The sequence below is a fragment of the Lampetra fluviatilis genome, chromosome 37, assembly GCF_964198595.1.
Source record: "Lampetra fluviatilis chromosome 37, kcLamFluv1.1, whole genome shotgun sequence".
NCBI classification, from domain to species: domain Eukaryota; kingdom Metazoa; phylum Chordata; class Hyperoartia; order Petromyzontiformes; family Petromyzontidae; genus Lampetra; species Lampetra fluviatilis.
The window spans coordinates 2,182,879-2,206,641 of record NC_136311.1 but is presented as its reverse complement, the minus strand read 5'-3'; the positions used below and the strand labels follow the sequence as shown (position 1 = coordinate 2,206,641).

Here is a 23,763-nt window from a genome sequence, read left to right as displayed (position 1 = left end):
TTGCAACGACTGTCATTGCCGTTGTGCCAATCGCGCCCACAGCGGCGCGGCGTGGATGATGAATCGGGATGGCGTTGCTCTGTTTCCATGACCTAGGTGTGTAGGTCATTGTGTGCCATCACCAATAAAATATTGATGTGCAGCCCATTATCAATCCACTGCTGGATGAAGGTCTCTCACATGATGCGTCAGTCGTGTGGACTGTTTGGCCATACTATGCTGCACCGCGCCGGTCTATGCGTGTTGTTGGAGGGGATGGGCTCGGTGTTTGAGAGTTTGCCGGCCACTGATGTTGCCGTGACCGGGAATACAACTCGTTTGGCCGGCTTCATAGCACGGTGTGCAAACCATTGCCACTAATCCATCATCGACATGTATATAAAATGCGGTTTGACAGTGGAAATTTTTAATTTGCATGTTCAGGCCCCATGGATTTCGAGCAGCACTCCCGAGATAAATGAGCACCTGGCATGATATTGTACAAACGTTGCGAAATGGGGACTCGGCTAAACGAACCAAACAAAAGTCTTGGGGCTGAAATTTTCTGGATAAAAAAAACAAATATCCGGGCTCTTGGTCTGCAACAACAAAGCCACAACACCACTCGTCACTGGCGTCTGGGGAAACTTGAGGTGGCCCATTCCCTCCCTAACCACGACGCTCAACTCCACACACAGATGGGTCCACAACTTGGGGGGCTTCATAATTATATTTAATGCGAAGGAAGTTGCGCGGCAATTCTGTACGCACCGATCGACGAGTCGCACGGCAGCCGCTTCAGTCCTTGATACAAACGCATTGTTACCGTGTTCTCCAGATGTCATGATACCTTCCGGAAAGTAAAGCGCACCCCAAACGTGTGCACTCCGTGCCCAAAGTTCGATAGATCCGGAGTGGAACGATGCGGACGTCCGAAATAAACGCCTCCCAAACATCATTGCACACCTCCGGGTTTTGACACTCCTCCTCTTCGAAGACACCGGTGGTGTAGCCATCCAACCGTTTCATCAGATCATCAGCAGGCCAGTGCGCACCACAGGAACGGAACACTCGAGACAAACCACAGTAGTGCGATTTTGTGGCCATGCAACTCAAACTATGGACTATATATATAGTAAAACAGAGGCCTATAGAGATGCATATAGACCCACAGAAGCACTTAAAGATACACAGACACCCATACAGAAACATTATAGATCAGCGACAGTTTGATTGTGGCCATTTAACCCACGCTTTGGACACGCACAGTAAACCCACTGCGGTCTGCGCTCCTTCAACAGAGGAGGAAGAAGAACAGCGACACGACACGAACTCTCTCTCTATCTCGCTGATGGAGCCCTCTCATCGTGATGAGCAGCAGCAAACCTCGACATGGCCATCGAGCTCCTGAATCACATCGCTGACATTCGCAATAGAAGACAGATTTGGTGCCAGGCACACGTACGGACACCGATTTTGATTATAAGATGCACCCACAACTTTTGCTTTAAAGTACAGTACGGAAAATCGTCCTAATTCTAAGGAATAGACGATCCATTTCCTATTCAATACAATCTCATTTTGGAACAACACGCATGAACTGCACAGTCTGTGGCGGATATCACATTACTGACCCCCATACAAACTTTCCACAGTTTGAAGAGGCGATTTTGTAAACAAAAATTCGTTCGTGTATTACAGCGACATTAGACGGGTGTCCATTCAATGTTAATGCGTCGTAACGGCACCCCTAATAATCCAGTTTGATTGGCGAGATACTTACTGCAGGAGGGAGGTGTAGCTCATTAGCTGCACTCCAGTATACAGGGTGGATAAAGTGGTAACAAGTTGTTGGCAATCTACAGTGGCTATCCCGCGGAGAGACTGGCTGGCTGCCACCATGTGACCTGTGGAGTTTCCACCACTGCCTAGGACAGGGGTCGGCAACCTACGGCTCCGGAGCCGCATGCGGCTCTTTACGGGCTGCTTCTTGACGATATGTACGTATGTACAGTATGTACTCAGATGCATTGCGGCTCTTGAAATACTGAATTTTGTACCGAATTGGAAAGAAATGGCTCTTCTTGTTATTTTGGTTGCCGACCCCTGGCCTAGGAGGTGTTGTGGCCAGCCTACAGCACCAAGCCCTAGCCAAGCTCAACCTCTGCTTTGCCTCCGAGATTGGGCTCCTGGATGAACTTTGTTCGTGGGCCTTTTGAGTGCAACGCAACTGAATTAGAATTATTATGGTCGCCACCGTGACACAACGTGTGGCGGCGGCAGCAGCAGCTGGACTATGGGACTGTTATTCGCAGACGATCGTTTTGAGAATCTATCTCTACAATAGGTGCTCTGTCACACTGTGCGCTGCCATCACCACATGACTCGTTCAATTTTAACCCCCCCGCCCCCGCCGCACATCCGCCTGCCCCTCCCTTGCCGCGCTTCGTTCTCCGCTGCCCGGGCGCCCGTGGCGTTAGACTGATGCTGTGAGGCTCCGCAGAGGCAGTAACAGTCTACAGCCATGGACACCCGGCGGCGGGCTGCTCCACGGCGGGCGGTGTGCTGGGGTCGACACGGGCGGGAGTGCTCTACAGACGCCAACACGCGGCCAGAGCCGTACCACACGGGAAACATCGCTCCGCAGTTACCAACACCCAGCCACAGCCTGTACCACACGGGAAACATCGCTCCGCAGTTACCAACACCCAGCCACAGCCTGTACCACAAGGGCAAGATCGCTCCATAGATTCCAGAACCTGGTCACTGGTTGTGTGACGGAGGTGGTAGTGCAGTCCACGGTTGACAACAGTTGGACCCCGGCTTTAACTCCCTGTGGTCGCATGGATTTTTCTCCCGGGTCCTCCGGTTCTTCCCGCCTTTATAGATTCAACGTGCGTTTAGAGTATTTGGCTGCAATACATTTCCACGTGATGAGCCACTTAGTTTAGCAGTCGAGCTCAGTGGGCCTTACCTGGTAAAATCATTTTTTATTAGTTTTAACAACCCAGGTAGTAGTGGGATCTAAGTTATCAACACCGCCACTGTGCACACGAGGCTCTGTCAAGCATGGGGTGTGGCAGTCCATGGCTACTGGTGCACGGCTGTGAGCCAGTGTGCACGTGGATCTGTGCATGCTACAGCTACCGAATAGCCTGGTTTGGCTAAGACCGGCCCGGTTTTTGAGAAGGGCCTTCCCGCTGTCCCGAAGCTCATCGCGTGTTTCTGGCCATGTGCTCGACTTGTGATGCGGGCAAGAGCGAGGTCTATGGGGCGGTAAGCCTAGACCAATGCAAGCGTGAGCGAGGCAGGCCGCTCGCCGTGTGGGTGGAGCTGGCTCACCACGTGTCCCGGTTGAGCCTCCCAGAAATTTGGTGGCTGTAGTACCAACCTCTCGCCCGCGCACATGAGGCCAGCTACAGATCTTCGAAGGAGCACAGCTGAATCCCACTCTCTGTGAGAAACTGCGCGAGCTCTGGGCGCGCGAGCGTGCGCATCTCGTGCTCTCGCTCCTCCGACATCGAGAACTCGTCCGGACCGTCGGGCCCGCAGCCCGCCACCACCGCCGCGCCATCCGGGCGGCCCTCGCTCGGGTAGCCCGGGTGCGCCATGAGCTCCACGACGGCCGCCCGATGGCGCTCTGGCTTGGTTGGGCGATCGTCCGCCTGCTCCTCGACCGTGGACGCGCGAGTGGCACCGTCGTCCTCGCCGGCGTCGTCCGCCACCGGCCCCTCCTCGAGCTGCTCGCAGGCGGCCGCGAGCGCCGTCTGCAGACGCTCGAGCGTCATGTGCGCGCCCATGATGCTCATCCCCACGAAGGCGCGGGCCCAGCTGTGGTGACATAGAAGCTGCGGTGACATAGAAGCTGCGGTGACATAGAAGCTGACGTGAGCGCACTGTCGACGCCACGATAGAGCATCGGAGGGCTGCCCCCCCCCCCCCCCCGTGTCAAGGTTTAGGAGGGGATGGTCCATCTTAAGTTTTCCAGACTACGGCGACGACGCGTGTCGGTGGATTCGCTGAGAAACTGGAATGTGCCAGAAGCGGTTTGATCATAAGACATTTCTCGAGGCCCACACTCTTAGAGATCCGACAGACTCGCATAGAGACCCCAAGTGAGAAATTGGAATGTGCTGGCAGTAGCTTCATCATCAACGCTGTCTCCAGCAGTTGGCTGCTCGCAGCTTCTCAGGGGAATGGCTCTGGTGCATCCCAGCACTGGTGCAGTACTATTATCCCTACCATCGTCAACATGACCACTGGTGCAGCACTATCATCGCTACCATCGTCAACATGACCACTGGTGCAGCACTATCATCCCTACCATCGTCAACATGACCACTGGTGCAGTACTATTATCCCTACCATCGTCAACATGACCACTGGTGCAGCTGCAGCAGCACTATCATCACTACCATCCTCATCGTCACCATGGCCATGTTGTATCTTATGTTCCATTTATCAGTTGGGTCACCAGCGCACATTGCCATCTAAGATTGAGAAATCCTGAGGCGGACTTGGTTTCCTCCTGAACTTCGAGCCACGAATAGCCACTGTGTGTTTGTACTGTAATGACAACCTCTTCATTCAACCAGGATAAGCACATCGATCCTCAAGTTCGTTTATTTTTAAGAAGACCCCCTGCTCATGACGTTTCACACATTCCCCGCTTCTTAGTTTTTTATTTCGTCTGTGCATGCGTGTGGAAAAGACTCCAGAGAAAACCTCCCCATGGCACATTGTATCTACACAACTGCCAACTTTACGATGTTCCTGAGACCAATTTAACGATGATCCTGAGCCTCCGTGAACCGTGTTTTCGCCAGCAGGTCTATGTTGAACTTGTTTTTGCACCACAGCCAACCATGCTAATTGTAGGTGTGGGGGGGACAACTAAACGCAAAAAAGCAGTTTTTTTCAAGATTCGTTTGTCAATCTAGATTTAAAAGTGCACAGCTCCAGGTGGCTTCCTAGTATCGGAAGGAAGAACGTTCCAGACGGCCGCAGAGGCGCATCTGAAAGTGCGCGATGGCCCAGTGGCCCTAACACGGAACCTGTCGCCCCCCACCCTTCTCACCGCAGGCCGTGCTGGCTGAACACCGTCCTCGCCGCGCCCGCCTCCCGCTCAACGCTGCAGAAGAACTCCCTCTTCTCCGCCGAGATCCACGGGCACGCCGCGGCGCCGCCCGCGCAGGCCTCCATGGGCACGCGCGTGCTCGCCGTGCCGCACGCGCGCAACACGCGCGCAAACGCCACGCACGCACCTGCACACGGCGCCACCGCGCGGGTCACGGGGGAGGGGGATGGGGGGGTTCACGGCAAATCATCGAGCCGTAGGGAGTCGTGGAGGGTTGCAGCGTGGCAGGGGTACACGTGGGGATTTAAAATGGGCCCCAGAACCTCCCCAAGGGGAGGGGGTTATAGGGGGTCAGTGGGGTCACGGCGTTGTGGTGGGTCAGAGGGTCGGTCATTGGAAAGTCACAGATTCAGTCAAAATCTGAAGGGGAATCGCAAGGAGTCCCGTAGGGTCGCACCCAAACTTTGTGTTCAGCATCCATGGTAATAATACTGCTGCCCTCTCGTGGTGCATCCTGTAATCTGTTAAATCCCACCTGGGCACCATCTGAAGCATTCAATATTTTAATTCTTATTCTGATCATCATTGTTTGTATTTTGTTCCACCCAGGTGAGACTTTGAGAGACCAAGATCCACTGCTGGATGAAGGCTTCCCCGCACCGTCTATGTGAGGGAGCAGATGGTAGAGGCCCAGTCGGTGCTGCTGGCGTGCGGGGGTACCTGGGTGCACGTGGAAGTGCTGGTGGCCATCGACGTGCCGCGGCCAGGAGCCCGTGAGCTCGCGGAAGCGATCCATCTGTGCGGTTAACTCCATCTCCAGCTGTGGACGCATGCGCACACGGTGATCTCTCTCTCGTGCTACGGTGGCAAGATGTTAACTACCTCGCTTGGTATACAGGTGGTCGTGGGTGCGATCCCGATTCTGACGCCTGCTGTATATTTGGAGTTTGCATGTTCTGCCCGTGATGGTGTGGCTTTTTCTCCCGGGTCCTCCAGTTTTCCCCCCTCCATTTAGAATCAACATGCATTGGGAGTGTTTGGCTGCTATAAATGTCCACATGATCAACCACTTCGATGAGATCTCATTTGTGGCCAGGTCACTTCTGAAAAAGAGCTAATATAGCTCTGTAGACCTTACCTGGTCAAATGAAAAAAAAAAACACGTTGTTTAATAGTTCAGGGTGCAGGCTGCGGCATGGATACATTGCAAGATACATTTCAAATGTGCGCGTTGGTGCACATTTGAAATATAAAACACGTGCCTTACTAGCACAACACACACTGATACACGTGCCTTACTAACACCACGCTGACTAGAAGTGTTGTGGGGGGGATACGATGCCAAACAAAATCGAACCACTTATTTATCACACCGTACGTAGCCCACCGTGCCAATCGGAGGTGCGGGGGGGGGATGATAACTAAACACAAAGCAGTTCTAAAGAAATGTAGTTTTCAACCTCGATGATTCTAAAGGTGTGTAATAAAAGACTTCCACGACGATGCTTGTCAGAGTGGTTTAATTAGTGGCAGTACGGCACAGCTCCCCCTCCGGGTGATTCCCTCTTCTCAACGCCGTAGACGAGCCGTCCCTCTCCGAGTACCCCCCGTGGCTCACTCCACTCTGCCGGCCTCGCCAGAGGTCGCAAACGGGTTGTGATTCCTTACCCGTACCCGTACCCGGCCGCACCAGGGTCGCAAACGGGTACCCGTACCCGGCCAGGTACGGGTACGGGTTACCCGTACCCTACCCGATACCCGGCCCGGGTACGGGTAGCCGGGTATCGGGTAGGGTACGGGTATCGGGTAGGGTACGGGTATTTGGTAGGGTACGGGTATCGGGTACCCGATTGCGACCTCTGGGCCTCGCCGCTGACTGACGGCGTGCCGCAAGGAGGGTGAGCTCCGTTGGATGATCCGCCTCTAGCCACGCCCCCTCGTGGAACCTTCCCGATGGTTCCAGAACCTCTCTGCACGACTCTGCCCGTCCTCCCTGGCCCAGATATTATCCCCCCTTCGGCTTGGATGCCGATTACGTAATGGTGCCTGTCCCCGTCACCCTCTGGCACCCCCCGGATGGCGCTCTCTCATTACAGGTGGACAACTCCAGTGGCTTCCTAATATCGGAAGGAAGAGCGTTCGCATTGGACCATCTTCACGAGAATTATCGCGCCCTCCTGTTCTGGACAGGCGGGCGTACGTGCGGACGGGGCTAACGCATGGACACTGTTGACCTCTGTTTGGAAGCGTTAAAAATCATCCAGAGCGTCCACTACCCAGGAGCGCAACTGATGGGGCGGGGGGATATGTGCCCCAATGCGCCGCATAGGGGCCCAGTCGGCCACGAGGTGGCCTGGAATCAACAGATAACAAAGTAAAACATTTAATAAAAAATTACTTGGTCTACCATGGACCAAGCCCGATGTAACGCATCTGGCTATCGTATCGGTAGAGCAGCACGAAGTTTTGCGGTCCACCCCATTTTTTATAGGAAATTCTAGAGCGGTGGGCCAGCATGAAAGCAACACGCACGATAACTTAATTGTGAGTATCGTACCTTGATTTTTTTAAATTAATATTGTCACCATGAGACTGTATTCCTCTAAACCCAATACACGGTGAAACTAAAATAATAGAGTTATAGCCCACATTGAGTAAGGACTTTATTTATATAGAATGTGTCTCAAGAGCCTCTAGGGTACTTCCTGGCATGGTAGAACGCTAACATGTGGTACATAAGTAGCTTTTTGGACACAAACCACAGGGAAATTTGAGATTTTTAATTTAAAGGCTCCCAAATCTTGATGTCAAATGCCCCATGAACTTGTTTGTGAGTGTAATTCAGAAACCGTTCAAAATATAACATTGCAGTTTTTTTGATAGCGCGTTAAGCAGCAAATCAAATTAAAGCTAACCATTGTTCTATCTTTTATTGTTTTTGAGATGACGGATTCAAGCGGTTTTGAATGGAAAAAAGACACTTTGTGATATCCAAATCTGAATAATTCGAAAATGGTGAAAGATAGGAGCTTTCATTTTAAGCCGATGTGTTTTAAACGCCCCTCAGAGTATGAAGTTCATAAATGTTTGTTCTTTCTAATAAAAAAAAACAATCTTTAAAGTGAGTGGTTTCCAATGGGTATGTCTTTTAAATATAAGAAGTTGAATCAAGTTGTAAATTTTTGTGTTTTGTGGAAAATACGTTTTTGGAGTGTCTGATCGTAGATACAAAAATTGTCAAAAAAATCATTAGGTTCAATATTGAAAACGTTTGCCTGGCGAAGACCTGGCTTTATGAACTAGTAATTGTATGCAGGTTAAAAACATCCAGCTATTTCAGTCAGCGAGTCGGGAGAGAGAAGGGGGGCCCACAGTCCCCGTCCACCACCCACCTCCTTGGGGTCAATGTCCCCGCGATCCATTGCCTCCCGGAAACTCGCAATCCCGCGGAACGTGCCCCCCGGCAGCAGCAGCCCACGCCCCGAGCGGGGCAGAGTCCGGCACACGGGCTCGCCCTCCGTCACGTTGGCGTGAAGCCCCAGCGGCATTCTGTGCCTGGTGGTGGTGGGGGGAGAAGGGGCGGTAACGCACACATAGAGAGGGAATGCGTTTTCCCCAGTTGATTTCGTCTTGGCCCAGGTGTGAACTCGAGAAAGCCAGGATAAGAGAGACTTACTTTGCAAGAGTGACCCGGGTCACCAACATGACAACAGTGGTAACATAAAATAAGAATAAAACAAATACAAGTACAATGAAGCAAATGGAAATCGGCGTAAAATCAATCGCAATGAAAGACGACATCGAAAACGGCACGCACAAACACAGACGTACATTGCCTGTAACGTAAGGTGGCTCGTACAAATGACTTCTAAACACCATTCGTGGTGAAATTCCATAACGGAATCGTCGCGATTGATGTAGGCTTGAATTGTTGCTTTGCAGAAGCAAGGGAACGCTTTTGCAAACGGCAGCTCTTTCTCTACAACCCCTCACTGGGCACGGCTATAACAATACGGTTGGTCCTTTCATTGGCCAGCTGCCACCGAACCTACTACCTACATAGGTTTTCACGGCTGTACGGTATCGATCCTGCAATGTGGCTTTTTTGGGGTTGAATTGCGCGCTATTTGAATCTGTCTGACGTGTCGATTCACGTGCCCGGGACCTTCAGGAAGCTGACTTCAGCTGCTGAAGAACGTGCTTCCAGGACGCACAGCACAACCCCGGATCGCGTCGGAGCCCCATCCCCTCTGCTCTGGCTCCAGACAAATAAAAGGAGCACGTGCCTTGATGAAAAGAAAAAAAAAGAATAGCCTTAACCTATTCCGGCAAAGATAATTGTAAACATCAGGTGTACTGCAAGATTCGACCGTGTCCGTCAAGTGCTCGCCAAGCTGCATTGGCTTACGGTTCCCGAACGGATACATTATAGGGTCGCACTCATTACACACAAAGTGATTGCTAAAAATGAACCACAATACCTTGCTGATCTCGCCAAGGAGCAGAAACCATCACGCGAACTCCAGTCATCCTCGCAGCAGCGGATTTTGGATAACCCATCGAACAAAGATGGTCACTGCATCGCACGCTTTCAGATGTGCTTCTGCGGCCGTCTGGAACGCTCTTGCTTCTGATATTAAGAAGCCGCTGGAGCTAACCACTTTCAAATAATCTAGATTGAAAACTAATTTCGTGAGAATTGCTTTGTTTATTTTATTGTCCTTCCCCTCCCCGCATCTCCGATTAGCACGGTTTGCTATGTACGGTGCGAAAGAAGTTCAACATACACACATAGGTGTTAACATCTTAACAGGTGTTAAGGCATCACATCTGCATGAACCACACATGATTGTGCTAAAACATGCAAACAAACGTGCTTTAATAATGCATGCGTTGTCATTGAAACGGATTGGCCTACACCAGACACCGCCTCCTTGAGATAGCACGTGCTTTATTTAACGATAACACAAATACCAACACGTCCGTCATTAACACTGTGGCCAAAGAAGGATAGCGTGCGTATAATTTGCGACGTTTTCGGGCAATGGCCTTCTCTCACAGCGTACAGTGTTGTCGTTGACGAAACGTGTTTGAGCTTTTTGTTGTTGCTAACCGTGCTTGTGCACCACTGCCAACGCAGCAGCAGCGTCACCAAGTACCTTCCTTGCCTTGTTTATTGCGTAGTCACTGTGGTTAAAGTCCACTTCTAACTTGGCTACAGTCGCTATCTTTACTCTGTCCAAGGTCTAGAAACGTCAGTAAAAAAACAATAGTTTTATAGGAGTAATAACATTCGTATTAATTTTAGAGGCCAATGAAATTGCAAAGTTAACAATCGTGATTGAGACCCAAGCAGGAGTTGTCTAAATGTTTATTTGTTATTTTACCAGGAAAGGCCCACTGAGCTCTTTTTCAGAAGCGACCACAATTTATAGCGCTACAAAGTGGCTCATCATGTGGAAATGTATAGCAGCCAAAAACTCTAAACGCATGTTTCTAAATATGTAGGGAAAAACCGAAGGACCCGGAGAAAAAATCCACGCGACCACAAGGAAAGAGAGACGTGCAAACCCAGGACCTCCTGCATACCAGACGAGGTAATTAACATCTCGCCACCGTGGCACCCCTAGTCTGGCCAGCATAGAATATCAATAATAGTGATATTAACTTGTAACGCGCTAACGCCGCACCGTGTCCGCTCGCTCTTGTAGAGAGAGAACGACTCGGAGGCGCGAGGAGGAGGAACCACAGACGAGCAGGAAAGCAGCAGCCAGGCGGCGAGCTAATGCCACATTCCCCAAGTTCTGCGGTCCTGCATATATGAAGGTGTTATCGTGCTAATAAATGAGTGTTCAGACGTGAGAGGAAACCAGAGCACCTGGAGAACACCCACGCATGCAACGGAGAAACACTCTATCCCACATCGACTGAACAGATGGAGTCCACATTCCCCAAGTTCTGCGGTCCTGCATATATGAAGGTGTTTTCGTGCTAATTGAGTGTTTAGACGTGAGAGGAAACCAGAGCACCTGGAGAACACCCACGCATGCAACGGAGAAACACTCTATCCCACATCGACTGAACAGATGGAGTCCACATTTTCTCAACTCCGGCTCCTGGAAAGCCAGGCTATGGCACTGCGACGCCAGTGGGGAGTTTTGCAAAATGTGCGCGGTGATCGACCAACCCTCGCTGGCTCCCACAGTGTATCACTGGATTGGAGGCGCGTGTCGTCACCACCGCCCAGAAGAGGCGGCCACATTCGCTCCAGAGCTCCCTCTAGAGGTCCGTCCTAGATATTTTACTTTACCAGGTCATACATTCCTTCCTTGTGTAGTGGATTCAACTGAGTCGCAGACATACTTCTTGGAGGCAACACATTTATTTACACCAACACATTAACACAAAGGGGCTACTGCCCCTTTACCAGATAACATATGGTGGTGGACCACCAGGCTAACTACGCTAGTTACTGGGAGTAGCTACAACGGACAGGACCCTGGCTGGGGTCCTCGTCCACGTGTTAGTGACTTCTTCTTGGACGTAGAACGTAGATCGTAGATCTTCAGATGACGATAACAACGCAGAGCCCCGGTCCCTGTGGGAACCCGGTTTATATGCTCCCGGGTCGTGGCTGGCCCCACCCTTGGCCACGGCCACCTTCGAGAAACCTCTCGTCGTTTCTTGACCCTTCCCGTAGGATCTCACCCTGACACGTGACCACCCCCAAGCCCCCACCTGGGGCCCCTGTGTAGATCTTACCGGTCACGTGCCTTCCAGGGTCAACCAGAGTGCCATGGCCCAGGGTAACCTCACCCCATGGCTGACACTCTCACACTCCCTCCTGTAGGGGTCAGCACTGCACGCCACGCGTGGTGCCACTGAGCGCTATCCCAGCACTCACCGAGCCCCCTCTAGGGCTGGTACTACACCCACCACCTACAGGGTGTCCGCGATGTGAGTACATCGCACGCCGTGCCTCGTTCGAGCCGCATTACTCAGCGACACTCACGATGTCGCTACACACGTGATGTGAGTACATCGCATGCCACGCCTCGCTCGAGCCAGTACCACACAGTGACATCTGAGATGTCACTACACTTGCATTAATTTCAAGCAAAGCAACATTAAACGCTGAATGTTGGTCGACCATTGGAAATGTACTATTTGATACATTCTTGGTCATATGTCCAGATAATTAGATTTTCTAAATGTGATTTGGTAATAAAGGCTGTGCATGTGAATCCGCAGTGAGCTTGCCTGATTATGACCTGCGTGTTCCCCGTGGTTGTAAGCGTGAGGAAATCGATGCGAAGATCAACGCCTGGGATTTTATGGCGCTCAACTCGTATAGTAAGTGGCAACATTCTTTAAAAAATTTGGATTCTAGAAAGGACCGTCAACCTGTGTTAGCTCACCTGGGTAAAGGAAGGCAGCCCCAGTGCTTACGTCCGTTCTACGTGTCGATGATTTTATGCACGGTGCATTGTCGCATATCTGACTGCCTTAACCAATTAAACGGCTACACCCAGTACCATATTGTGCGTGGGGTAATTTTCGATGATCACAAATCTGAGCTTTTCACGTATGTAGAACTTCTTTCGCACCGTACGTAGCCAACCGTGCTAATCGGAGGTGCGAACATATCCGCCTACACCTCGGTCCCCAGCGAGTCGGTTATGCGACGCTGTACAGTATGTGCACATTGCCTCCGACCAAATCGCCCGGATTGTGCCGCATCTTGCCAAACATCAGCCAAGCAGGATAGTGCTTGGATGGGTGACCCCCACCACGCACAGACAGGTCGTCACAGGGCTGTGGAACTCACCATGTAGCCCCAAAAAAATCCATGGTGACACTGTGGTAATTCCATTCTCCAAAATGCACGCGCTCCCTACCGTCGCCAACCCACGCTGACCAGCGCGATGAGGCGTGGTCAAACAACCCCCATAACCGGCACGGCGTGGGGAGGCCCTCATCCAGCAGTGGACTGACAATAACTTTTTTCTTTCGTATTGCCGATGTACATTCAGAGCTAGAACTACAATTACACATTCAGGTGGTCAAGCCAGGCAACCGCAGCAGCGGAGTGTATCGCTATGATTGAGCTGCACATGTGCATGCATTGTTTGGACGGGCTGTTGGTGATGACGACGCCCAGGCGTTCCGTGTGAAACTCCCGAGAGAGAAGGGGTCCCTGCCAGGCCCTAAGTGGAACTGTGTTGACCCTTCTTAAAAAATGCTTTCTGTGTTTAGTTTGTTATCCTTCCCCCGCACCTCGGATGAGCATGGTTGGCTACGTACGATGAGAAATAAGTTCAAAATACACTATGAGACCTCCTTTACCAGTGGCAAAATATAGTAATAGGTTTTTACCCCGAGCTCTCAATACTCTGATCGTGCGCTGTTTTTGAGTTGTACGCCTTTTGGCGTCATCTGGTCCAACACCAATGGAGACTAGGCTCTAAGAAAAGCTGTCTCAGGTGTGGACCAATCAACTTCAAGGACAGTGCATATCATTATCATCATCAGAGTTGTTTATTTTTGTTTGCATTTTGACTGCTTGTGTTGTGGTTATTGCAAACATGATCCCTTGTATAAAGGTGTCAGTTTTTGTACCAGTTGAAAGGGTAAAAACCTATTACTAAGTTTAAAATACATACATACATTTTGGGCATTATTTCAGACTTTCTTGCATTGAGTTCATATCTGCAGGATTGTCTGAGCTCATCCATTGTGTCTACAGGGCTAAGGGATGGATGGGTTGGTGGTTTGCCACCGTGATCAGTATGCCGTGCGCATAAGGCCGGACTCGTGGCTTGTTAAGTTGAAGTGGATTTCAATGATTGATGGGTTGTTGCGTATAGCAACCGCTCAGGGGTTCAGTTGAAACTGCAACTCGGAGGGGATATTGCACAGCCCTACCTGTTGCCCCTGGTGAGGCTGAACCTAAACGAGACTTAGCCGTTGCTGTTTAAGGAGGTGTGTGGCTGTTGGTAATGGCACGTGACAGAGATTTGCGAATGAAAATTGTTGTCACCATCATCATTGTCATCATCATCATTGTCGTCACCAGTTCTGCTATCCAGTAGGAAGGAGGCGCAGGTAGTGTTAGAATAAAATAATAAAGAAGTCTGAAAAGTTGTGCTCAGGATAAATACGAGCAGGACAAAGGTTTAAAATTCACCAAATAACTGGGAGATGTGTGTCACATTTGACGCAACCGGAAAGCAGAACGGAATTTGTGATGAATCACAAAGACAACAAAGAGCCCCCATATAACCTTAACCGACTGTTGGGGCAAGTGCTATTAGTGAGCACCTATGAAGGCTGCATCGGCACACGAGGGGGTGGCTTTCCAGCACCACCCGAGTGGCAATGTTTACACACCGCACCAGATACTCATTTGAGGCTGAGTCGACCTACGGGAGGCCCAGAAACAGTTTAGATAATCGTCACTGGTGTTGGTGGCCATGAGTCCTAATCAAACTCAGGTCGGCAGGTTCATAGCACAGCACGCTAACCGCTACACTACCGCTCCCCCCTCCCTATCACACACACACACACGACGCCCCATAATATCCCCCAAACCCAAACTTTTTTTTTTACCAGGTAAGGCCCAATGAGCTATATAGGCTATTTTTCAGAAGCGACCTGGCCACAAATGATAGCTCAACGAAGTGGCTTATCGCGTGGAAATTTATAGCAGCCAAATACTCTAAACGCACGTTTCTAAACTTGGAGGGGAAAACCGGAGGACCCGGAGAAAAATCCACGCGATCACGGGGAGAGAGAGACGCACAAACTACAAATTTCCAGCAGGCGTCTGGGGTCAGGATCAAACCCACAACCTCCTCCATACCAGGGGTGGGAGCTCACATCTCGCCACCAAACCAACCCCCCCCAAACCCCCCCCCAAACCCAAACAAAACCGAACTGCGCGTCTGCCACCGGGGGCACTCACGTCTTGGCGAGGCGCGCCGCGTCTTGGGCCGCCCTCCCGTTGACGATGAGGGAGGCACCGCTCGCGAGGCCGGCCAAGAAGCACTCCACGATGCCGCGGTTCCTCCGCGGGCAGTAGCCCAAGTCGTCGCACACCACCAGCAGCAGCCGACGCCGCCGCCGTGCCACACGGGGCTCGCTCGTCTCCTCGGCCATGCCGCGCGGAACGCTGGAGCCAGCAGGAGGCACGGGGCACTGGGGGGCACGGGGGGGGGGGCAAGGAGGAAGAGTATGGGGTCAATCAACCGTCTCCTTATCACTCTTCTATGGCTACTACTACTGCCACTACCACGGCTACTGTTTCCATTTCACTCCTTGATTCCTTCCACCCATGTTGAGGATGCTACCAGACTTCGTTGTTGCGTTTCATGCACAATGTGTTCAACCGCCACACGGCAGGTTACCACAACAGCAGCGCTCATGAACTCACACACCCAACCACTCACCCACCACTCACTCCGCACACCGCAGTTCACAACACTTTTCGCTTCTTTCCCTCCCATCGATGGCTTTCCCAAGTTATTACAACGTTACCTTGTATTAACTCTAATCTATTACACCTTCAACAGTGCTGTTTGTTAGCTGTTTGAGTTGTTGGGGCTATGCTCAGAAACTGTGATTGGTGACAGGCAGAGGGCGCAGGAATGTCGGAGCGCACACACAAATTGGGATGGAGAGCAATAGCCACGCCGCGCCGAAAAATCCTGCATCCTCAAACAAATGTAATTTAATCTCTGCTTCAACGACCAATTGATATCACATTGGTTTGGTGCAATGCACTTGCACTCCGTCCATGGCCTAATCATCATCATCATCAGCCACGCTCTGTCGTCTAATTGTGTGCAGCAGCCGCCGAGCCAGAGCACTCCACCCACTGTGGCAAGGGTGCGAGTTCAAATCTCTGCCAGGGGGTGACTCAGCTCATCGTTCTTTTCGAAATGATAAAATGAGTAATAATTTTGTAGCAAGCCAAGTGATGCTGTGAATATTCTGTTCCCCTGCCGTAATAATGTGGGATAGTCATCAATGCCACAGCACTGCCGTTTATAATAAACACCAGACCCCCAGCTCATTTGAACACCAGAGGTACACATTTGAACACCAGAGGTACACATTTGAACACCACAGGTACGCATTTGAACACAGGTACACATCTGAACATAGGTACACATTTGCACCCCCGGTCAAGTTTCTGAATAATAACCTCACCTCTCTCCAACCAGCGGTATAAATAGGTATACAGCAGTTAGTGTATCAGTGGATCACGTGTGGTCTGGTCAAGTGTGGGTACTCGGACCTCAAGGTGCCATACACTGGCTTGCCAAAAGACATTACCATACAGCAAGTGGCCTAATCAACATCCGATTCCATCTGTACGGGGATCGAGCGTTGCCCCCTCGCACAAGGCGTGGGTTTTCTCCGACTGCTCCTGTTTCCTCCCACACTTTATAAAATAAACACAACTCATCATTAAATTTTGATTTAAAGCTTTCGTGACTGCAGGGATTCATATTCTTGGTTCTTTCGGTAAAGTCACGTATTTGTATTATTTTATTGTTTCCCTTCTACGTGACTTTAACGAAAGAACCAATAATATAACTCATCATTAGTTGGCTGAAAAACATCTTGACATAAAAACCCCAAATGCAGCGGCAGGACCCGCCTGGAAACGAGTCCAACGACTCCGATTAGTACAGTTGGCTACGTACGGTGCAAACGAAGTTCAACATACAGTCTGTTCTCGTATAACCCGTGTTTTCAGAATGCGAATTGGATATAACGCGATGAATGTGTAGTGTTCTTGGGGGCAACACGTTGATTACATAGCCCAACGGGTGAGCTACATAAACGTACACACGCTACAAGGTAACTACATAACCGGGTCAGTCATTGGCCTCCTGACTGACCCACGGAGACCGTAGATCAGAGAGACGTAGCGCTGAGGGTTGATTCCAGAAACAGCCACGAACGCTCTCGGGACTGCCCCTTTATGCTCCTGGGCGTGGCCTCGCTCAGCCTTCGGTCACGCCCCCTTCGAGACTTTTCCCGAAGGATCTCGACCGAGTATCACGTGTCTCTCAAGCCCCCCTCACTACCCTGTCCCGGTCACGTGCCATCTTGGGTTCACCCATACTACCATGTCCTGACTTGCCATCTCTCAAGCCGTCACCAGGACTATGCCCCCCTCGGATCCGTTGGCATGCCGTACTCACTCTGGCCCCAGAGAGAGGTTCCAGACGCACAGTAGCACGGTTACGATAGTGCCTGGTGCTAACACCATAGTGACATCATTAACGTCACTACAAATGTATTAGGGAACACGTTTTTTTCTTTCATAACGCGAATGAGAATTGGATATAACGCAATTAATCGCTTATTCCTACGCGAGTAGGAATAAGCGATTGTACGGCTGCCTCGGCGTAGCATCGCACAATGTGGGATGCTGCTGGATCTATCTCGACGCGACCCACGCGCCTCTGTCTTTGTTCGGCCTGCGTACGCATCTCGCACGTTATCGCGGACTCTGCTTTACCCTAACGCGATTTTCCCATAACGCGGCGTTCTTCAGGTACGCAACTACCGCGTTCAGTGCCGGATTAAGCTAGTGCGGGGCCTGTAGCATATCTTATAAAGGGGCCCTAAATAAAAAAAACACATTAAAAACATTTTACCCTGCATAGTAAAGTAATTGTATTTTTAATTTGCTATACAGCCAAATAATACGACAAATCACTAAACTTAAACATCCAGTCATTCATAAAAGTTGAAGGCGGTATAGCACTATAGTAATAGAGCAAGTGCAGAATCACTGAGCCGGAATTGATAGCTTGAAAGCATTTAGCACGGGGCCCTTGAAAGTGCGGGGCCCGTAGCATATGTAGCTACTTTTGCTACTAGGATAATCCGGCACTGACCGCGTTATAGGAGAACAGACCGTACACACAACTCATTGTCAGTAAATGATTAACCTCTTCCAAGACGCATGGCTAAGCGCGTAAGAAGAGCAGGCCAAGCAACCCGTTTCTCTATAGTGGCCCTCTCTGGAGCTCACACGACACTTGGAGTGAGAGGCTCTTTGGGCCATCAGTGGCATGGGTGAGCAAACAAGCGAGTCGCAGGGCATGTTGCGGGCACCTTTCACCCGTTTCGTCTTCACACGAATCGCCGGGATCCGTGGCGCTGACCACGAGGGGGCGCACAGGCGAAGGGCATCGCCACAACACCACGAGCCGACATCATTTTTTTCCCCGAGAGGCGACGGCATGGGAGGGACGATGAGCTTTTGAATCGAGGCAGACCCAAGAAGAAACATATTCTTTAAGGGTTTTGTTTGAGTTGTGTGCGCGCTTACCGTCGTGACGGGGAGCGGTGGTGCAGCGGTTAGCGCTACGCTGCGCTTAGAACCCGGCGGACCGAGTTCGATTGACGGCTCACGGCCAACACCCAGTGACGATTATCTGAGCCGGCCCCGGGGCCTCCCCCTAGGTCGACTCAGCCTCAAATTGGTACAAGGTGTGGTGTGTAGTCAACATCGCCACTAGGGAGACAAAGGCGGCTCGGGGCGTGGTGCTCCACACCCACCAACTCGTGTACCGTGCCGGCCTGAATAACAGCACTTGCCCCCAAAAGTACGTTAAGCCTATACGGGGGATCTTTGTCTTTGCTTACCGTGACACTGGTGGCCACTGCGATGACGAGTCGTGAAGCCACGGACACGAGAGGAAGGAGCGAGCGCTGTTTGGGGGGGGGAGACAAAATAGACCCCATGTGGCTTTTCGGTCACGGGAGGGCCAAAGGTTGATCCTCGTGATGGCAAACAGGGCTTGTACCCAGACTCTGCACGTACTCATTGGTTGCCTGTAGGGCGCTCTGGAATTCACAATTAAACGTGATCGTTTTCGGCTTTTGAACGCTTTTAGCCAGAGGGTGCGATTGTTCGATAGGTTACACAGCGTGGAATGAATGTACGTACAGTACGTTCATTCTGGGATTGCTGCCACGGTGGTGTGGTGGGCGAGCAGCAATACTGTTTGCGTATACTGCACCGTACAATTGTACAGCACGGGTCGAGCGACAGGCCACGTGTTGAGCGACAGGCCACGTGTTGAGCAACATGCCACGTGTTGGGGTGGTGTTTGTACAGTCTACCTACAGGGGAGCGGTGATGCAGCTGTTAGCGCGCTGTCCTAAGAACCCGGCGGACCGACTTCGATTCCCGCTCGCGTCCACCAACACCAGTTGCTATTATCTGAACTGGTCCTGGGTCTCCCCTAGGTCGACTCGGTCTTAAATGAGTAGCTGGTGTGGTGTGTAATGATCGCCGACGAAGGCGGCAGGGCGTGGTGCTGGCCAACCACCACCTCGTGTGCCGTTCCGGTCTTCATAGGTGCTCGCTAACAGCACTTGCCCCAATTGTCTTCAGGCTATAGGGGGGATCTTTGTCTTTGTAGGTAACAGTACGCTCTAGTATTCCCGACCGTTTCAAAACGTCTGGTCAGCGTGGAAGAGTAGACCAAAATACCCACTAGAGGGCGCTCCCTAATAGTTCCCCTCTTCGGGAGGCCTTCTGGCAGCAGTGGCGTGAACGAGGAATTGCAGGGCTGCGCCATGAATGAACCTTGACGGTGTGGAAATCAAATACATTTTCATTCGTAGCTTCCAACAGAGGCACGCATATATTCACTATAAGCTAACCAGTTTAGACATAACTCGGACCATGACTCTAACCCATAGATATTCATGGATTATGCCAGTAATAATAATGTCATGTAGCCTTTTGTAAATTAATTGCGGAATGGCTTTACCCACACCGTGGCTGGTCACGGCCCCATCAACGAATCATTACAATTGTTAAATATGTTGTTTTAACCAGTGTATTGACAACGGGATGTAAATTAACCACAGTAAATTATTATTCACCCTGCAGGTGTTACCTATCAGGCCCTGTACGGGCTTTTTTAAATTTAGTGGCGTATGGCTCAGAGAACCACAATGTGGCACGTGTCCAGAATTTAATACCGTGAACATACAGCCCCCCCTTAAGTCATTACTACATAAACTACATTGGTGAAGATTACAAAGTTAACTAAGTCACTTAGTCCGTTATGTAACCGGCTACTAGGCCTAGAAATGTGGTTTTGTCCTACTGACGTAATAGCTAATGGTGTGCGCCATGTAAAGCCGGCTTTGTGTGACGCTTGTTGGTGACGCTAAAGTTGTATTTATGAATGTGGCACTGGACAGCTTAGCACTTAGTACAGTATTACCATAAGGGATTGTGTTAATCTGTAAGCATACATTGCCCGGTTGCGTTCAACTTTAATGCAATTTAACAAAGTTGGCACGTGGCGTTGTTTCGTCTTTAACAGTTTACGCGTAGTGTTTTAATTGATAAGTCCTCGGGCCAAACAAGGCAGGAAGGGGTACCACCAAAGGTATCAACATTTTTGTCGAGACATTTAATGAAATGGAAATCGAGGGTGAAATATTTGATAAATCCACTCACTTCACGTGGTTATTGCGTAATGAATTCACTGTTCTTGGCCACATTAAGAAACTAAACCCCACTCATGTTTTGCCACCTCAGGTGGTACTGATAAATATCTGGTATGGGCTAACAAGACTGGTTAATCATAAATGCACCTAAAACATACAAAGTGATTACTATACCCTTTGGTTCTTTCGGTAAAGTCACGTAGGTAGAAAGAAAAATAATCAATAAATCACGACGTTTCGATCGCAACACAAGCAATCGTCATCAGGTGGAAAGAATCAGCAGTAGAATTGCTGAACAGCAAAGAGCTGCTGCAACAAGAGTGAGCTGGAGCACGTACACCAGGCCCTCAATATGATTGGATATTCAAACCGCACAATCCACAAAGCTGTATCCCCAACCATGGGGAGAGAACGATCTGAGGACCCAATCAAAAGCATCACCTTGCCATACATAGCAGGTGTTACCAAAAATATTTCCAAAATCTAAAACAAACACAAGATCCAGGTTATATTCAACACAGTATACAAAATCCGTGATTTTATCCCATCTGTGACGGATGTGATTCCTGACATGCAATACCCTGGTGTCTACAAACTAAGTTGTGTCTGCGGTAGCAGTTACATCGAGGAAACAAAACGACATGTCTCGGACCGTGTTCGCGAACACAAGGCAGATTTGAAACACGGCAGAACCAATACCTCTGCCGTAGCTGATCACTTTTAACGTGGTGGGTTCACACGATATAGTTTTTTTCCGAGACCAAGGTACTCTGCAAACCTTCGGGCTACCATCAAAGATTTGTCCATGAAGCCATCCAGATATATAAACATAGACACAATTTCAATCGAGAAGATGGGTACAAATTGAGCAACCATTGGAAGGATGTTATTAACCAGGTAAAGTCAAAACTTGCTGTGATGTTTCCATCCTTCCTGCCGTTGTTAAGCAGTTATTTCCGACTCTCTGAATTACATCACCTTGTTAAATGTCTTTACATTCACAGACTAAGGTCTCACTAACATAGCCACCGCTGCTCCCTTTTGCCTCGATGTAACGGTAGCTCTCGCTGTTTAATCGGCTGTATGTCTCACTGGCACGGCCACTGCTACGGTGGTTCTCTTGTGTTTGATACGTTGGCCTCTCACTGTGCAGCAGCCAACGCCGCAGCTTGTGGCCCACGAGGTGGCGCTATGCCCGGTCCTCTGACACAGACACGCTATCTTCCCATTAAACTCGTTCACATTGACATGCCAATCTCTCCCTTTGACGCAGCTGTTGTGCGTGCGTGCGGCGACGGGACTCCTTTCCATCTCTGACCCCGCCTACTCACCCTTGGGTGACACCCACCTCAAACCTATATATATAACCTCTTGTTGCAGCAGCTCTTCCTGTTCAGAAGTTCTACTGCTGTATATTTCCACCTGATGAGGATTGCTTGTGTTGCGATCGAAACGTCGTGATTTATTATTTATTTTTCTTTCTACCTACGTGACTTTACCGAATGAACTAAAGAGTATGGATTCCTGCAGTTATGAAAACTTCAAATCAAAAGTGATTACTGTGTAAAGTGCTGGTAAAAGTGGGATTTTCATTTAAAGATAATTACAAAATCAGATTTAGAAACGAGTTATCTATCATTTATCACATCCATAATCAATAAGAGTCTAGAAAAACTAATTATTTGATGCTGCTGATGTTGCCTTGGCAGTGTGCACATGCACAAGCAAAATTTACAAAAGACCCAAAACACATTCGTAAATAAGTGGCCTTGAAAAATATATAACGTTTTAGGCAATTGCCCTTCTTCAGAGAACACAATTCTACAAACGACTCATTAATATTTGTTAACTATTGAACGTTTTTGTTTTTATTTTACCAGGTAAGGCTCACGGAGCTATATCAGAATATTTTTCTTGGAGGAATCTTGGTAAACTATGAAGCTCTTTTTCAAAGATGCTCAGTTGGGGCGGGTTTCAGAACGTTACAACAATACAAAATAACGACAGGAGTGCAAAGTACAGGAAAAGAAAACAAAGCACCCAAAAACATACCAAGAAAATGAATCTATCCCCAAACTATCAGGAAAATCCCACTGAGGTATTAATTTGTTTTTCAGAAGCACCCTGGCCACAAATGAGAGCTCAACAAAGTGACTCATCGCGTGGAAATTCATAGCAGCAAAATAATCTAAATAATCTCAACACTTGTTTCTAAATGTGGAGGGAAACCCCGGAGGACCCAGAGGAAAATCCACGCGACCACGGGGAGAGAGACACGCAAACTCCAAATATACAGCAGCAGCAGCAGGCGTCAGGGTCAATGCAGCTAGTTGTAATTACTGGCGAAACGTCGTACTCAGATTGTAAATGTTGTGGCTTGGCTCTCCAACACACCGGTTTGTGCTGTACTAGTACACTATACACTACACTATACACTAAACTCTACACTAAACTCTACACTATACACTACTATACACTACAATACACTACACTATACACTTGTGCTGTACTAGTGACGAATTGGCACGTTCTGTTTACGTGACAACCCTTACTAGTTGGCTGTGTCGGGTGGTGTCGGGTTTAACGACGCATATTTACGCGATTTAACATTAAAAACCTCTATTATGAATATTGGTCGCGAAAGCCTACGTGTTAAACTCCCCAAAGATGTCCGCAGCTAAATGTACCACACGGCGGCGGTCCCTTGAAAGAAAAACAACAACCACCAACAACCCACAACAACCCCACTAGGTGACCACATCACCCAGACTGTCCCCACCCTCCCCACGAAACAAAGAGGACGGGGGAAAAGCTCAGTCGCCCCCCCCTCCGACTCCCTTAGCAACGGTATGCAAATGAGCGGACATCTTACGTAGGGGGAGAAACGTACTTGACGTTTCAACGGGGTGACGTCATTGAAAGCTTGTAAAAAGGTCCGTGGGTTTTACTCTGCCGGCGCGCACCGGTGTGCTGAAGTAGTTGACTAATTGGCAACGTTTCGTTTACGTGACAAACCCGTCCAGATCGGCTGTGTTTCTGGGTGTGACGGCGAGTTTCACGACACATTCATATTGACGCGATCTAAAACCCCAATACAAAATATAAAAAAACGCACGAATATCGGTCGCGTAATTCTAGATTTGAAGCTTTCGTGACTGGAAGGATTCATACTTTTAGGTTTTTTAGGTAAAGTCAAGTAGGTAAAAAAA

At 49.7% G+C, this 23,763-nt stretch overlaps 1 protein-coding gene across 2 annotated transcripts; it reads right to left on the bottom strand.

Moving 5' to 3' along the window:
• Positions 1–774: 774 nt before the first annotated feature.
• Positions 775–23,228, bottom strand: YDJC (YdjC chitooligosaccharide deacetylase homolog). Of its 2 annotated transcripts, XM_078873531.1 has the most exons (7): positions 23,204–23,228; positions 18,728–18,793; positions 15,021–15,253; positions 8,449–8,611; positions 5,777–5,876; positions 5,057–5,243; positions 775–3,810 (listed from the first exon to the last, which is right to left on the bottom strand). In XM_078873531.1, exons 3-7 carry the CDS (start codon positions 15,212–15,214, stop codon positions 3,396–3,398), a joined length of 1,059 nt encoding a protein of 352 aa, XP_078729657.1. In that variant the 5' UTR covers positions 15,215–15,253; positions 18,728–18,793; positions 23,204–23,228; the 3' UTR covers positions 775–3,395. The 2 variants fall into 2 exon arrangements, with proteins under 2 accessions (XP_078729657.1, XP_078729658.1); XM_078873532.1 differs by lacking the exons at positions 18,728–18,793; positions 23,204–23,228 and adding an exon at positions 18,411–18,515.
• Between the last annotated feature and the right edge of the window lie 535 nt (positions 23,229–23,763).

Coding starts and splice junctions, on each gene's coding strand:
- YDJC (XM_078873531.1), bottom strand. CDS start 15,214: ATGGCCGAGGAGACGAGCGAGCCCCGTGTGGCACGGCGGCGGCGTCGG. Junction 8,612..15,020: donor GCGGCGCGCCTCGCCAAGAC/GTGAGTGCCCCC, acceptor CACCACCACCAG/GCACAGAATGCCGCTGGGGC. Junction 3,811..5,056: donor TTCAGCCAGCACGGCCTGCG/GTGAGAAGGGTG, acceptor ATGTCACCACAG/CTGGGCCCGCGCCTTCGTGG.